Source organism: Panthera onca, chromosome E1 (assembly GCF_046562875.1).
Source record: "Panthera onca isolate mPanOnc1 chromosome E1, mPanOnc1 haplotype 2, whole genome shotgun sequence".
Classification (NCBI taxonomy): Eukaryota; Metazoa; Chordata; class Mammalia; order Carnivora; family Felidae; genus Panthera; species Panthera onca.
The window spans coordinates 45180400-45197245 of record NC_138352.1 but is presented as its reverse complement, the minus strand read 5'-3'; the positions used below and the strand labels follow the sequence as shown (position 1 = coordinate 45197245).

The following is a 16846-nucleotide window of genomic DNA, read 5'->3' as shown; positions in this document are numbered from 1 at the left end:
ACACATTCCTTCTACTGAGAGCTGAATTTGGGTCTCAGAGGACACTCTAGGTGAAGAAGGCCCTCTCATCACAACCCTGGCCTTGCTCTTCCTACTCCAATTGGACCTCAGTCACCTGCTGGGCCATGAGCTTTGATACCTGACCTCACACTGTGATTCCAGAGTTGGTCTCATCATCTACGCAGCTAGAAAGAAAGCTCAAGAGTTTCCAGAATCTGACACTTGTCTGTGTTCCACCCAAGCCCCAAGATACACAATGCTTTGAGTTGAACTGACTCAAACAGTATTTAGGCAGAGAGAAAATACTTTTCCATTCATGTGAAGCACATACTCCAACAAAAAAGAACTACTATAGATATTATTTCAATGTCATAATATATAACAACAACTCAGTTCTACTTTATTAGGTCCTTGGGTTCAACCTGGCTCTGCAGGCCATATTACTTACACTGTAAGATTTCTCAATGACCACAGATGCGTCAGAACTTGCTTGAAAGACTTCACTATGCTCTGGATACACATTTTTGCTGGGAGACAGGTGCCTGATACCTAATGATTATAACACAACCAGGGCCATAGTCATTCCATGATATTCAGATGGCATGGAAGGGAAGAGGAGTGGCAGGAGAGAAGAGATCTGTGAATATTCTGCCAAGGATGGCCATGTCCCATATGTCAGGTTCAGTCCAGAAAGTGGAGACTGTAAGTTTGGCCTGGCCCCAACACGTGGTCCTGTATCATCAATCCTTTGGCCCACCCATTCAAGGGGGATGGTTGATAAGGAACAGATTCTAAATACTAAAAGACCTCAAGCCAGTAGGTTTTCTACCTAACATAAATGAAAATTTTAGATGTACCTTTCTTTGATTTGTAAACAACTGTGAAATAATATTCCATGCCCTGATTGCATGCAAATTACCAGGTAGAAATGCATAGCCTTCAGTTTTAACCTGCAAATCTACAAAGTGATGACAGTCAATGCCATTTGTCTCTAGATTCCTCTAGCACAGAATCTCTAGGATCCAGTGAAGTTTTTCTGGCTGAAAATGCAAAGAAATGGGCAGTAGGGAATGGCCATCTACTACTGTACTCAGGTAAAAAAAAAAAAAGGTTCAACTCCTTGCCAGGTTAGAGCTAACAACAGGGTCATGGTATACAGATTATTTTTCTCCCTTTGAGCAAATGGTCTGCTCCAGTAACAGAAAAACTCACGAATTTCTGGATTTTCTTTACCTACAGGAAGGACAATGGAATCAAAAGGGTATGCTGTTTTCCCCTGGAATTCAGGGATCCCAGATATATGGGAAAGGGGAGAAGACCAAGCAAAGGAAATATTCCAGGATGCTTACTTATATTTGAGAGCTAATAACTTGATAGAGCTCAACCATCCCAATTCCTCCAACTGCACTTACTGTTGAAGCTTTGAGGTCCAGGCTGTTTGCCATGCTGGTCACTGTCACAGTCACTGTTACCCATTTTGTTACATTTGCCATTTTCTCTTGACTCATCATTTTCCCTGGGATACTCTACAGTGCACTGCCAACCCACTTTCTCAGGGTCCCCAAGCGGGGGCTGCAGCAGGGAATCAGGCTCATCTTTAACTTCATCCTCTAAAGCCGCACTACTCTGAGGATGCCATGGTGGTACTGCCAGCTGCCCGGTGGCTGCTCTCTCTGCCATTTCTTTCACCTCCACTGGACAGAGAAAAAGTAGCATTTAAAACAGAACTGTGAACATTGGAGACAAAAGCTTTTGCTTCTTGAAGAGCTACAAAATACTTTTAAAGTTCATATTATCACAGTAATTGCCTTTGTAGAACTGCATCATCCTTAGCTTGCCCTTTTTGGTTCGAAGGGGAGGAGAGAAAAGAAGTGATAACACGGAAGGACAGAATTTCAGTTAATTTCTGAATTCTGGAGTAGAAGGTAGCAGAAAACTTGTAGACAGACCTTACTGCTATGAAGATTTTACAAGAAAATAACATCTGCAGCCTGTAGAAACTAGTGGAAAGGATTCTATTTGAGTTTGTCTAGCCTCTCTGGACTATGCTGAGTTCATATTTTGGGAGTGTGTATATATGTGTGTGCTTATGTGCATGTGTCTTCATTCTAAATGTTCTATACTTTTGCTAATGTCATTTAACATTAGTATTAAAATACATAGACATCGTACCCTTTTAAAGATAAAACTGATACGAAAGGAAAATGCCCACAAGGTATATCCAAGTGACACTGAATGTTCTTTAATAATGAATGTTATATATTAAATTTCTATATCGTGTACTGTTTTTGCTATAGTTGTTATGTAATATCCATCAGTATACATACATATGTATATATATTAGTATTATAATCATCAGTATTATATACTGATATATATAGTATATACTATATATATATAGTGATATATATATATAGTATGTGTATATATATATATATATATATATATATATATATAATGGAAATATTCCTATAAAGTCTAGAAATGAAAAAAGTTTTTTCCAGAAAAAAAAAACACTGAACAAAACAGTATACACAGTGGTGGACTTGATAATCTCTTTTCTTTGGACTAATAACACAAAATATGTTCATTTAAACAATGTTAAAAGACATAGGTTATCTTTCCTGACTAGATGGTAAAAAAAGAAAGAAGAAAGAAAAAAGCATTTCCCTTCTGTAATTTGTAGCCAGAAAGGCCTTGCTTTTATTTTTTTAATGTATTTTTTTAAGTTTATTTACTTTGAGAGAGAGAGAAAGAGAGAGAGAGGGAGAGAAAGGGAAAGAAAGAGTCCTAAGAAGTCAGCATGGAGCCTGACAGGGCTTGAACTCACAAGCCGTGAGATCATGACCTGAGCCCAAATCAAGAGTCAGACACTTAACCAACAGAGCCACCCAGGCACCCCAGAAAGCCTTGCTTTTAAACTGGAATGATCCAACAGTAGAAAAGAATGTGGGAGGCTGGTGCAATACTGGCTGTGTACTTAGAGATAACAAGCAGGTTAGAAATATACTTTAAATTTCATTTTGCCCAACAGAACTTAGGATGTTTTACTCACATTTCCATTTTAAGTGTACCTCTCCATCATCTTCGTTATTTCTTAACTTTGTATGACAGATTTCAGAAGACACAGATTCCACACTGATCCTAAATTAAATAAAGGGGGGGGGGGGGGACAGGGTAGACACAAATATAGTAGTTTGCTCAAGTTCCTGACACAACCCTGAGCCCTGCAGCTCCAGCCCACCCGGACCATCCTTTACTCTCAGAGCCATTCCTGGGGTTGCACTGACTCCTGCCTGCCACCAGAGAGTGTCAGACTCCCCAGCGTTCCGACAGCAAGACTCCTTACCTAGTAGAGGCCTGGCCAGGGCTGGATGACACCAGAGGTCCCTTCAGGTGGCTTGGCACAGGGAAAACTACACTATTAAGCTGAGTCAACTTGGTTCGGGCACTAGACTCTTTAGACCTTCCCTGGCTAGGAAATGAAAGGACTGGGCTAGAAGACCTCTGAGGTTTTTTTCAGTTTCCAAATTCAGATTTCATGATTCTAAAAGTACTCTTGAAAATTTTTCAGAGGTAGAAGAAACCCCACAATTGAAACACAGTTTCAGTAGACAGACTTCTAGTCCCTGAGCTATTGCAGAGCCCCCGACCCCAACAATGCCACAGAACACAGGTGATGGTTCAGTAACTGTTCCTACCCTTTGTTCAGAATTCTTTTATAACAGGCCCACCTGCATATCAGTGATAGCACAATAACTAACAATTGTAAGCATGGTCTTAAGGCACCAGGGAACCTGAAGAACATTCACAGATCTTCAGCTTAGTTTCACTGAGCTCCAGACCCTACCCACCACTAACTAGCTGCCTGCCTTTGGCACACTTTAATCTCTCTGTACAAAGGTTTCCTCATCTGAAAAACAAGGGAATCTCTTTTCCTCTACATATCCATGATTATATATGTATCTTATCATCTATTAAACTAACCCTTTGAAAATGTGTGACTTGTGGCATATATATGAATTCCTTGTTATCCTGAATGCCCTACTTCCCTGCTGGACCAGAAAGCAGAGAGACTGAATTAGAAAGGTCAAATCTGATTGGCTTCTTTAAAGAGCAATCTGACAGCAGCTATCAAGTTATCTTTAAAATGTTTAAACCCTTCACCTAGTAACTCTACTTCTGGCAATCCATCAAGGACATAATTCCAAAGTGCAGAAACAGTTGCACTGACAAGTCTCTGTGGCCCTATTCAAAATGGACAAAAAAATAACACAACCTAAAATTCAACAATGGGGGAAATCCAACAATTATGAGTTCACAGAAGGTTTTCCAATAATGTGAGATAATGCTCTTGTTCTAATGTAAGGGGAAAAAATCAGCATATAAAAGTACCTATATATGTTTACACGTCATTATAATTTTATATCTAAAAAAGATATAAAAAGACTAGGTGGATTGGCAGCAAAATGTCAAACTTTTCTTTGGTCTGTTTTTTTGTTTTTTGGGGGGAACACGGTGAATAGGGGCTTTGATTTACCACCTAATGCCTATACTGTCACCGCATCTGCTTCTCTCAATGATGTGAGCTCTAACCCCTTTGGTGCCAGTTAGTTGGTTCTCCAGTAATTCTCTTTGTAAAGGTAACATACACTGAACTAAGTCTGGGTATTCTCCTTGATACTCCCTTAGTGAACACATTTACCAACATGAAAGGAACAGCAAACTCTTGTTGCTAGTCTCAGTCAACACTGGAAAAGAAACAAAAAGTTACTTCTTTCCAGAACTGACTTCAAAACCATGGATTAAAATCATTTAACCACAGAAAAGAAAAACTGAAATTGATGGACTAGTCTATCTTGAAACACACTTATTGGCCCTTTAATAATCGCCCCTATGCAAAATAAAATGTTTTACATAAGTTCTTAAAAACTCACTGTACACATATGCTCTCCTTCCTGTGATATGTGCTGAAGCCAATTCATTTCATTGATTTGGCTGGAAATCAGAAGCTGCATGGTTAACAGTTGTATTGTTCAACCCTGCTCCGACGTCAGGGATGTTTATTTTGAACAACCCTGGTTTCCAAACAGTTTGGTTTCTGGAGCACTGGCAAATGGGGTACCTGGCATCTCTTTTTATAAGAAAAACAATTTTGGTAGCTTTGGAAAGGCAAGGTGCTTTGCTTTTGATAAATGATGAATTCTGATTAACCTGCAGGTCCTTTACCTTTGATGTTTTCTCCTACAAGTTCCCGTTACACAGCTCCTTCCACTCATTCAAAGGAGAAAACCTGCCAAGATCTGTTTCTGTGTTACTGTTTTTCATCACTCACAGTCTCTTTGTGACAAGACACATGAAGATCATTAAGTGGTTTTGGGGTCACATGAGAGTCTAAGAACAAAATGTTAACCCACCTGCTGGTATTTGGGCTCCTGTTTCTTTCCAAACTGTGCTTGGCTCCTTGAGAGGGCTGCGATTGTTCACTTGTGCCCTGTTTTCCAGGTCCACTAAAAGTTGGCAGCTTAAAAAGAGTAGACATGTTTCAGTGCTTTGATGAAGGAATTCCTCTTCTCTTCACTCTCACATTCTATTTTTCAAGCCATTCTTGCTAAATGTGCAGAAATAATTGAACCTACTAAGATGATTTCCCTTTTCATGTTTCATACCTAATAACTCATATATTGCGTGGAGGTCTTTTACATAGAGAAGCTGGCCCCCAACAACCCAATCCAGACTGGGAGCAAGTGAAGAATAAGCAGACAAAACAGACATCAAAAATCCCAAAACTTTCCCCTATATTATTATTGAGGCAGCAATCTTTGTGGCAGGAAACCGGGGCCCTGGGTTCTAGTCAAACCCTTACTCAGAATAACCTAAGAAAGTCTTGTGCTTCAGTTTCCTCATCCATAAAACTGGGATGTAGTATCTATCTGAGTCCACCAGTGAGGATGCTATGAAAATAAAGCACACTAAAATAAAAGCTACAATACTTGGAAATAGAAGTAAATTAAATCACAGGCGCCTGTATGGCTCAGTCAGTTGAGTGTCCGACTCTTGATTTCAGCTCAGGTCATGATCCCAGGGTCGTGAGATCCAGCCCTGCCTCAGGCTCCACACGGAGCCTGCTTAAGATTCTCTGTGTCTGTCTCTCCCTCTGCCCTTCTCCCCCACTCATGTTCTCTATCTAAAAAAAAAAAGTAAATTAAACACTGTATATTTTATCCCAAAGAGAGAATTTTGGATCTGCTCATTCCAAGTTTAACAAACTTTGTTCATTGTACTTCCTAACCTTCAGCAAATTGAGACAACAAATGTGGTATTTTGGGATGACATCAAGATGCCTAAAAGTGAGAGGATGCGCAAAAATGATCATAAGCTCCCTAAAGTATGAGCTCCAGAGGACTCTGTGTGGGGGAGAAGATTCCTTAGCAGGGGCTAAGGGCAACAACTTTATCATGGAGCATCAAGTAACAGATGTTCTGAAAAATGTCATGGTCACCAAGGAAAGATTAGAATATATTCAAAATAGGTATTTAGGATAATGGTAAGTTTGTAATGTTTTCATTTAGTATGATTAAAAATTTAAGAACTGATAAATTAATGGATTTCAATTAACTGAAAAATCCATTTAGATGGAAATGCCTTATTCCGTGATTATGCTAGAAAAGCAGGGTAAATTTTTTAAAGAAAAATTCAATATGGTACAATTGTTTTATCCATAGTCATATGTATTAGTAGATGGTTTTCAATGAGGCTTGCCATGAATTCCTTCCCTTGTTGTCCACACTGCCACAAGATAGCTGGAACCTATTTCCCTCCTCTTGAATCTGGGCTGGCCTTGCGGCTTTGACCAACAGAAAGTAGCAGCAGTAATACTGTCCTAGGGCTGGGACTAGTTTTTAAAGAGGCTTAGCAGTTTCAGCTTTCACTTGGGAAGGCAGCTGCCATGCTGTAGAGAAGCTTGGATGAGATTATTTATTGGATGATGAGAAGCCAAGTGCAGAGAGGGGCCGCTTGGAGGAGGCCAAGGCACCAGGCATGTCAATGAGGCCTTGAACCTTCTTGCCTATCCCAGCCTCCAGCTGAATACAGTCAAGAGAGTGATCCCAGCCCATGCCACACAGAGAGAATCACCAGGTAAGCCCTGTCATATTTCTGACCCACAGAATTGTGAGAAATAAATTATTGTTTTAAGCCACGAAGTTTGGGTTTTTGTTGCTGTTATTACATAGTGATAAATAACCAAAACATAACATACAAGGAACCTTTTTATTATTATTATTTGAGAGAGAGACAGAGAGAGATGGCTGGCAGGGGAGGTGGATGAGGGAGGGGGGATAGGAGAGAGAAGGAGGGGAAGAGAGGAGAGAGGGAGTGAGAGAGTGAGAGTGAGAGAGAGAGAGAGAGCAAGAAGAGAATCTTAAGTAGGCTCCACACTCAGCATGGAGCCTGACAGAGGGCTCAATCCCATGACCCTGGGATCATGACCTGAGCCAAAACCAACAGTAGGATGCTCAACAAACTGAGCTACCCAGGAGCACCAAGAAAACTTATTTCTAATAGTTTTCTAATAAATTTGAAATTTCAACATAAACAGAAATTAGAGTCTAAGTAAGTTCTTTGTGCCTTCTTTTTATACAAAAAAAAAAAAAATGCCAACACTTTTCCAAATGTTTTAAGTGAGGACTGAAGTCTGACATTCAGCAGGGCACAGTGAAAGAACACTAAACTAGGAGTGAAGAAATCTGCCCCTAATCAATTGTGAGCCTTGGCAGTAGTGTAGTAAGGTGGGGGGGGGGGGGGGGGGGTGGCGGCGAGGGGAGCTGTCTGCCCTGTGCAGGCAATTAAAGGATGTACTACAGGTAGAGAATTTTTAAACTATAATAAAACCCACTAAAAGCTGGCCAGCTTTTTATCACTGCAGGCCAGCAATTCTAAATAATTTCAGTAAAAAGTCCTCCTTCTAAATGAGGCTGACCTCTCCTACCTCAACCCCACCTCTGTAACACCTGGACATTAGGAAGTTTAAGGCACTGAACTTGAGCTTCATACTCTGTAAAATGATGGGGTTGATCCATCTCTAAAATCCTGGTTCAAGAGGCAGCCAGCATTCCATGTGTGAACTTGTTCAGACTCATTCATTTATTCATTCCCTCAGTGACCATTTGCCAAGTACCTACTATGTGCCAGGCACCCTTGCTAGGACACAGAATGAGTAAGACACAGACCCTGTCCTTAAGGAGCTCATGGAAGAGCTACAACCTCACTAAGCCTCAAGCTACACCTGCCAAGCCAGCTCCCATGGTATCTTCTCACCTTCTTTGAGGTGTCTTCTTTGATGACCAGGTCCATCTGTCCCATACTGGGGCTACTCATAGGTAGAGTCTGTGGGTCATGCATCATCATATCCCAGAGTCTAATGCATAGCCTCTGGCTCTATAAATGTTTATTGAATGAGTGAGTAAATGAGTGACTAAACAATTTAGAATGGGGATTAATACCGGCCCAAGATACCATATTTAGTAAGTTGAACCACGTATAATTGTCAATACTTGAATATTTTGACCTATAAGACAGCAATTTCAAATAGTTCAATCTGATGCATGGATTACAAAGAACATGGGCTGTATGTTGGGTTTGGAATGAGAGATGAAGAGTATCTACCTTGGAATTCCATCCTAGAGGCCTTATTTCCCAAAGCCAAGAGGACCCCACTATGAGTTGGTTGTATTTAGGTTAGTCCTTTCACATGGATTAGGGGCTATGCTGAATCATGTTCCAGATCCTGCTCACGCTGCCCTGCCTCCCACTTAGCTGTACCTGATGGCTCTTCTCTGACTGATCCCCAGTGCTTTCTTCAGAGACTTGGATGACAGGTTTCCAGCCACAGTCACTTCTTTTCCTGGACCTTTTGCCAAAATGTCCTCCTTGAAAGTCTCTCACCATGGAAGATCTTGTCAGGGTTTGGCAATTGCCACTGGGGTCCAGCTGCTGGCCTCTCGGCAGCTGCATGACAGGTGGAACATAGGTGGAAGCTGGGGGGCCCAAGGCTGAAGGTGAGTCATAAATGTTTGTAAACTCTCTTGAAGAAGCCCACAAAGACCTGTACTCCTCCTGCCCCTTTTGTATCATCTCAAGTTTATCAATTTTCTGTTCAGTATTCCTCAGCAAATCGGCATTCTGGTACATTAATGTCTGTGAAATCTTCAGATTCAGCACACACTTACTGATGTACTCCTCGGTCATGCACCTATTGCTCCCATTGCCCTTGGCTTCTCTGGCTAGCTCAGGTAGGCTGGGTGAACTAAGAGAACCATTTTGCCAATCCCAGTCCTCAAAGGAGAGCTCTGTGTCAGCTTCTGAAGAGCTCTCGTCCTCATCATAAAAACAGCATGCTTCTCTCTCCATCTTTTCCAACTCTTCTTCCATGGACTTTAGTTCATCTGCTTGGCTTGGTCCAGCTCCCACAACAGATGAATCAGTTCCTGGGGGCTCCTCCTTCGTGTTATCTCCCCTGTCCAGGCAGCCTGAGTAGATTTCATTGATTTCAAAGCTGCAGAGGCTAGCCTGACCTGGGCTGGGCCCCCTGGCGTCCTCTTCCATCACAGAGCAGGCAGGAGAAGCAGCATCTCGGTTCTGAGTCTCCTTGGCCATCAGACCTGGATCTAGGACCTGAGGATCTGGTGTTGCTTTCTCCGTGGGTGAATGAAGCCGACTGCCTGCTGGAAAGAGTGGCAACATGCAACGGATTAAAGTGATCACATGCAGCAACTTAGCAGCCTTAGCATGTTGCTCCAGCGATATGAGAATGGAGAAAGAAACTTTTTAGTTTCCCATTCCCTTCCCAGGTGTGGAAGACTACAAGATACGCTCCCAGAAGGTGAGGGAGTATTTCTAAGAGATGAAAATTCCCATTTTGACATGAGTTGAGGTAGAAAATTGGGGAGGGGTCAAACCCTGGGGAAAATGTTCTAAGCTTAAGTTACAATGTGTTCAAAACATGCCTAACTATCAGGACATGCAAATTACAGGCCCCTGAATCTTAAAAACTAAATTCATAGCTTTCTTTACACACACAGGAGTTTGAATATTCATGTCAGTTAAAGTTATGCTCTTGGCGAGCATCTGATAAAAGTAGCCAAGACACTGCTCGAGAAGCCACTACATAATGGGAAGAATAATTAATTCAAAAAATACCACTAGAACTGATCACCCATCACCTCTGGTTGATGGTATACAGCTCCCAGAGAATGGGATGGAGGAGCCAAAGTAATGAAAGCTTGTGGGAGGTCATTCTGGAGTCCTCCAGCCCTGTCCAAAGAGAGGCAGAAAGAATGGTCACTTGGCCTGGATTCCAGCTCTTTAGTAAGTTCTGGAATCCTGAGCAAGCCATAACCTCTCTCAACTTTAGTGTTCTCATCTGGAATATGAGGATATTAACCCAGATGACTGCAAGGTCCTCTTCAGCTCTGCATTCTAAGATTTCGTTTTTTTTTTAACGTTTATTCATTTTTGAGAGACAGAACAGAGCACGAGCGGGGAAGAAGCAGAAAGAGAGGGGGACAGAATCCAAAAGCAGGTTCCAAGCTCTGAGCTGTCAGCACAGAGCCCAATGCGGGGCTCAAACTCACTGACTGCGAGATCATGACCTGAGCTGAAGTCAGACACTCAACCGACTGAGCCACCCAAGTGCCCCTAAGATTTCTAAATGTATGAACAAAGCTATAAAACTATATGAAAAGCTTGGAGGGAAACACCAAAATATTAACAAATTATTTCTAAGTGGCAGAATTAAAATAAGTAATTTTCTTCTTTGTATGATTTCAAGTTTTCTATAATGAACAGATAATAGTTTTAAATATAAAAATCACCATTTTGGGGGATGCCTGGCTGGCTCAGTCAGTTAAGCATCTGACTCTTGATTTTGGCTCAGGTCATAATCTCACAGTTCATAATATTGAGCCCTATGTCGGGCTCTGCCTGCTTGAGATTCTCTCTCTCCCTCTCTCTCAAAATGAAATTAACTTTTTAAAAAATCACCGTTTTTATTTGTGAAGCAATTAAATAAATTCCTAAGAATAATCATACTAGAAATAAACTGGCTGTTACTGCTTAGTTCTGGAGTCAAAAATATTTAACTTAGTAATTTCAAGGATCTTGATTTTTCTTGAAGGCATCAATCTTTTCCCAGTGTAAGTGATGTGTACAGTCTGGAGGAGTTGATTAGTTGTAGCCTGCAACTCTTGGAACCCATTCATGTCAATTAATGCTTAACCTGTGGGTTAAGGCCATACCCGTTTCCTTTAGCTCTTTTATTTCCAAGTTAGGGGTCTCTTTCAAATGTTCTGACATCAGTCCTAGACAAACATTGACATCAGGATGGAGTTCATATCTCTGCATCTTGGGGCTCTCAGTTGGCTGAGTTCTCTGGGCTCCGAGAAAATCCTATAATAAGGGAAATATCATCAAGGACATATTTGCAATTATCTGAATGTCACTAGTATTTTTTAAGCAGGTCTAGGTATCAAATAAACTTCTTCTTCCTGTTGGGTAGACTGACTGTAATCCAAATTGGCTAATTCATTGTTATTACTGATATATATTTTTTTAATTTTAGAGAGAGAGCATGAGCAGGAGTGAGGGGCAGAGGGTGAGATGGGGGGGGGATCTAAATCTCCGTTCAGCAAGGAGCCAGACATGGGGCTCTATCCCATGACCCTGGGATCATGACCTGAGCCAAATCAAGAGTCAGACGTTCAACCAACTAAGCCACCCAGGCACCCCTAATATTTTTTAAATAATAACAATAGCTTCCAGTCACTGAATAGCATTATGTGCCTACAGGATACCTCTACTATGTGCCAACCTTCTCCAGCCCCCCTCATCAATTTCCTGCTGCCCTAACCAAGTGAAGCAGCTAGCAGCTCCTTTTCTTGGGAGCACAGAAAGGATATGATGAAATGAGGATTTCCAAAACTTCTTTCAACTAGCTTCTTCCTTGTCTCTAACCCCCTATGCCTCTGTGACGAGTAAGCAGAAATAAAGTCCTAACAGCTTCAGAGCTTACCTTTAAGTCGTTCTTCAAAATGTACCGGATATCTTGAAGGTTCATAGTTCGGTCTTTCTGCTTGACCTGGATGCCTGACTTAACAATATCATAATAAGGTTTTGGAAGCCTTACATCAGCTTCTAAATAATTTCCCAAGACTATGGCTTCTTTAATAACTGAGCCATCTAAGCCATTCCAGGGTATGTTATCTGGTAAAGAAAAGGTCACAGGAAAAAGTAACATAAAGAAATCATGTTTTAAAAACAGAAGAAATCATGTAAAATTGGGTAATTGGGGTAACCTTAGTTAAGTCACTCAACCCCTTTAAACATTAATTTCTCTTTATAGAAAAAACTATCTGGATGACCAGTCATAGACAAGAAACCACTTTACCCATTTACCAGGGAAATCCCTGCTACGGAGACAGGAACAAGCACTGTCAGAATTATGTACATGTGGGCTCCCTGCTGGCAGACCTGGAGACCACAGGAAATGTTTCATGGCATCAGGATGGGCAGCTCAATGCACTCCTCTCATGGAAGGTGTGGTTTTGCCTCTCAGACTGTAAACACTGCTAAATGAGAGGGAACACTCACCTCCTCAGTGAATGTGGTTTTACTGTGTGTGTGTGTGTGTGTGTGTGTGTGTGTGTGTGTGTGTGTGTGCCCTCTCTTGAAAGATTCCTTCTATCTTCAGATATGTGATCACTTCCTTAGCATTAGGGTCTTGAAGGATTGAATGGCTTCCATATCTGTCAGGTGACACTGCTTATATACACATTGAACTCTAGGTGTGTTTGGTTTCATAGTTTATTTCTCAGAGGCCAGTCTTTTCCCCTCATTTACAAGTTCTTAAAGGGCACCTCACAGAGACCCCTAAGCACTGACAGCAATATTCAGTTTAAAAACTTTGTTTGGATTGGGGCACCCGGGTGGCTTAGTCAATTGAGCGCCTGACTTTGGCTCAGGTCATGATCTCACAGCTCGTGAGTCCAGGCCCATCAGGCTTGCTGCTGTCAGCGTGGAACCGACTTCAGATCCTCTGTCCCCCTTTCTCTCTGCTCCTCCCCTTCTCACGCGCTCTCTTTCTCAAAAATAAATAAACATTGGGGCGCCTGGGTGGTGCAGTCGGTTAAGCATCCAACTTCAGCCAGGTCATGATCTCGCGGTCCATGAGTTCGAGCCCCGCATCAGGCTCTGGGCTGATGGCTCGGAGCCTGGAGCCTGTTTCCGATTCTGTGTCTCCCTCTCTCTCTGTCCCTCCCCCGTTCATGCTCTGTCTCTCTCTGTCCCAAAAATAAATAAAAAACGTTGAAAAAAAAATTTTAAAAAAAAAATAAATAAATAAATAAATAAACATTAAAAAAAAAACAACTTTGCTTGGATTAAATGCATCACCACTAATAGGAGGATAGGTTGGCTTTGCTGAGTCTCAAAGAACAAGTCAAAACAGATTTCTGGACAATCACCTCATATCTTCTATTAAGTACAAAGAAGTTTCCGTGAAGAAATCTCTTTTTCCTATGTTCTGAATTTTCATAAAAGTAACTCTTGTGAAAAAAAAGAAAAAAACCCAACCTAAGAGTAGAGACTCTGGTCATAGTGAATGTGCTCTTGGATCTACCTGTTAAAATCTCCTGTATGATCATAGAAAAGCTGTAGATGTCCGACTTCACTGTGGCTGCCTTCTCTAAGATCACCTCCGGGGCAGCCCAGTTGTACAGCTGGGTTGGGAGGGGCACTCGAGTCAGGTCCCTGTGTACACGTCCATCCTGGCTACAGAAGGAAACACAAGGTCAGGCTCATGTCTTAAAGGATCATCATGACCATCACACAGTACCTCTGTGAAACATCTACCTCTGAAGACTGGCAACCTCCTTGAGCTTCTAGAAACCCAGCTAGACCCTAAGCTAACCCTCGCTGCCTGCTGTTTCAACCTACCTGAGTGGGCCCTGCCCACCCTCCAACCTCATCTGGCTCTCTCTCACTCAAGTCACGGGGGCTCTCTTTGAGTTTCTCCAGCATGCCAAGTACATCACCATTTCAGGTCTTTGCACTGGAAACTGGCTTCTTCTGCATGCCATGCTCTGCCCAGAGATCCTAGCTTGACTGGCTGCTTCTTATAAGAAAGGTATTAGCTTGAAAATTACCTCTTCAGAAAGGCCTTCCCTGACCACCTGTAGTCCTGTTTTATTGGCTTCAGAGCACATATTATCTGAAGTTTTGTTCATTTACTTACTGTTTATTATCTGTCTCCCCTCTGCTAGAGTCAGCTCCATGAGAAGAGGCACCTTATCTGTCTTTTATATCATGTATCTCTAAACTTACATGAGGGCCTCAATGCCTACTTAAGACTCTGTCAAGACCCCCCTCAAGCTCCATCTGCTTTATCAAAGTCCCTTGTGGGACTCCTCCAATTCCTGTGATTGCTTCTCTTCTGAACTCTGCCCTCTTGGGAACAAGTCCTTTCAGTTCATCACTCAAAGGTTCACTGATGTGTTTGAAAAACTCAACTGGGTCCCAACTAGACTCCTTGAGAACTAAGTCATAGCATCCTCAATATCTGCTGAGCCAACAAGAGTCCTCAGGGTGAAGTTAGCGCCCACTTCCATCTACAGGTGTCATGAAAATCTAATGAGACCTTGCATGTGGAGAACACTCTGAGCCACAAAGCACTATGCAAGTAAGTTATTAATATGAATGTTATGGTAGGCATTTGGTAAAGACTGAGGACTGCTAAGTTAAGAATTAAGTTTTTGAGGCACCTGTGTGGCTCAGTCGGTTAAACATCCGACTTCGGCTCAGGTCATGATCTCACAGCTTATGAGTTCAAGCCCTGCATTGGGCTCTGTGCTGACAGCTCAGAGCCTGGAGCCTGCTTCGGATTCTGTGTCTCCGTCTTTCTCTGACCCTTCCCCCACTCATGCTCTGTCCCTACCCCCACCTCAAAAATAAACATTAAAAAAAATTTTTTTAAAGCAAGTGACCAGAAGTTCTTTGCTGGTCTGGTGAAGGCCAGATTTGAGGATGGGATGGGCTTCTTGGACTTTGAGCAAACCTCCCTAAATAATATTTCTTCCAGCAGAGCTTTTGGTAGATGGCAGTGAGTTCAGGAAATCATGAAATGAAAGCTGGTATTGACTTTTTGGTTGTATTGCTAAATAGTTAGATGTGGCCTAGTATAATGTGAACAGCATACAAGCATGCCAATATCACAGGAAAAGCAATGGAGTGTTTTCCCACCAGAGATATACTCTGAAGACCTAGTATGTTTGGCTCTTCACTTCACAGGCTGATTCTCCAAGGGAAACACTCACTACATTCTCAGACCTCTTAGGCTTGTCTAAGGTTCAGATAAGGGTAAGTCACTTACAACCAGTATTTATATCCTTTCTCTTTTACTTCCACTCACTTTCTTCTCCTATAATCCTCCTTTCCTCTCTGTTAAAGCTAGTCGTAGGGGGGTGGGGGGTGGCGCTTCTTTTCTGGCTATCATTCTGGGGCAGTTATTTTTCTAAGCTTCAGCTCTGACATCATTAAAATTACATTTGGCTACAGCTATGTGATACCACTTGCAAAGGTCAATCCCAGCTCTAAAGATTCCATTAAGAAGGAGTTGAAGAATAAGAAAAACTGCTCTGTCATTTTCATACCATGAGATGGAGTGTTACCCTTGACAATGACATTCAACAAATAAAATGTTTCCAAAAATAAACGTGGAATTGAAAGCTATTTTGGATTCTTGGATCCCAGCTCATGTTATCAGCTGTCAAAGAAGGATGTGCCGTTGTGGCTGTAACTGCTTGCTGACTGACATTTCTGCCTGAAATTCCATTCTGAGGTCAGCAAACCCAAAAGGAAACACACACCTTCCTACTCAGTTATCTCCCAGCCCCTCATTTGACCAATTTATGAACACCAGCTTCTCAATGCATCTCACATTTTTCACTTCTATTCTGATTCTGTAGTCACCACCACACCCTACACAGTGGCCTCCTAGTTGGGCTTCCTATCCTCAACCTCTGATCCATTCTCTCCTGATAGCCAGGAAACGTCCTCTACCACTTGGTTGTAGCCATAGCTGGGTAACTTCAGACCAGCTCTTCACCTCTCTGGGCCTTGGTTTCCTCATCTGTAAAAGACAAGATTGGGCTGGGGTATCTCCAAAGTTCTAGTTCACTCTAGGATTCACATTTCTACAGAGAGCTCAGGCAGAAGAAACTGTTATACCTCCATGTAAACAACAGATGGTGCTCCATCACCAGCAAATAGATTGTATTCTTTCACAGGCTTCCTGAAAAGCCTTTGTTATGGAAGACAAAAATGTCCAAACGCCTTAGCTTTCACTGCTGCTGAGCACATAGCCAAAGTGACCAATCCCATTCTGAACAATTTCGAGTTTTCCCATCATCTACACTCATCTGTTCACTTAACCAACAAATACCGAGGACTTACTACATGACAGGCCCTGAGCTGAAAATGAACATGCACCCTTCCTGCCCTCTCAAAGGTCACCATCTGGTGGGACAGACACATAGCTGTAGAGGAAAGGAATATGCTAAGTACTCAGGGACCAGAACTTCAGTACAGGCTTCACGGGTGTGGTGAGAGACTGTGCCTGAGGAAAATTTAAAGGATAAACAGGCAAGTTATTCACTGAGAGGTGGCCTATACTGAAAGAGGCTTTGGAGGGCCAAGCAGGGAATGGGAAGTGAGAAGGTTGGCACTGTGGGTAGAGCCTCACGTTGGAAGGCTTCCACACCCTGCAAAGTGCCTGGACTTAAATCATGTAGGC

At 42.1% G+C, this 16846-nt stretch overlaps 1 protein-coding gene across 6 annotated transcripts in view; it reads right to left on the bottom strand.

The window, feature by feature from the left end:
- The window catches only part of TEX14 (testis expressed 14, intercellular bridge forming factor), a 122109-nt gene that overhangs the window by 26282 nt on the left and 78981 nt on the right, over window positions 1-16846 (bottom strand). For 5 of the 6 annotated variants that reach the window (XM_060646546.3, XM_078437359.2, XM_060646547.3 and 2 more), the window contains 8 exons: window positions 13676-13827; window positions 12071-12261; window positions 11298-11448; window positions 8824-9725; window positions 5418-5524; window positions 3056-3144; window positions 1413-1694; window positions 449-549 (listed from right to left, as the gene is read on the bottom strand). In XM_060646546.3, coding sequence (XP_060502529.2) covers window positions 449-549; window positions 1413-1694; window positions 3056-3144; window positions 5418-5524; window positions 8824-9725; window positions 11298-11448; window positions 12071-12261; window positions 13676-13827 — 1975 coding nt within the window. The remainder of the gene's footprint in view (window positions 1-448; window positions 550-1412; window positions 1695-3055; window positions 3145-5417; window positions 5525-8823; window positions 9726-11297; window positions 11449-12070; window positions 12262-13675; window positions 13828-16846) is intronic. The other variant, XM_060646543.3, reaches the window with a different exon arrangement.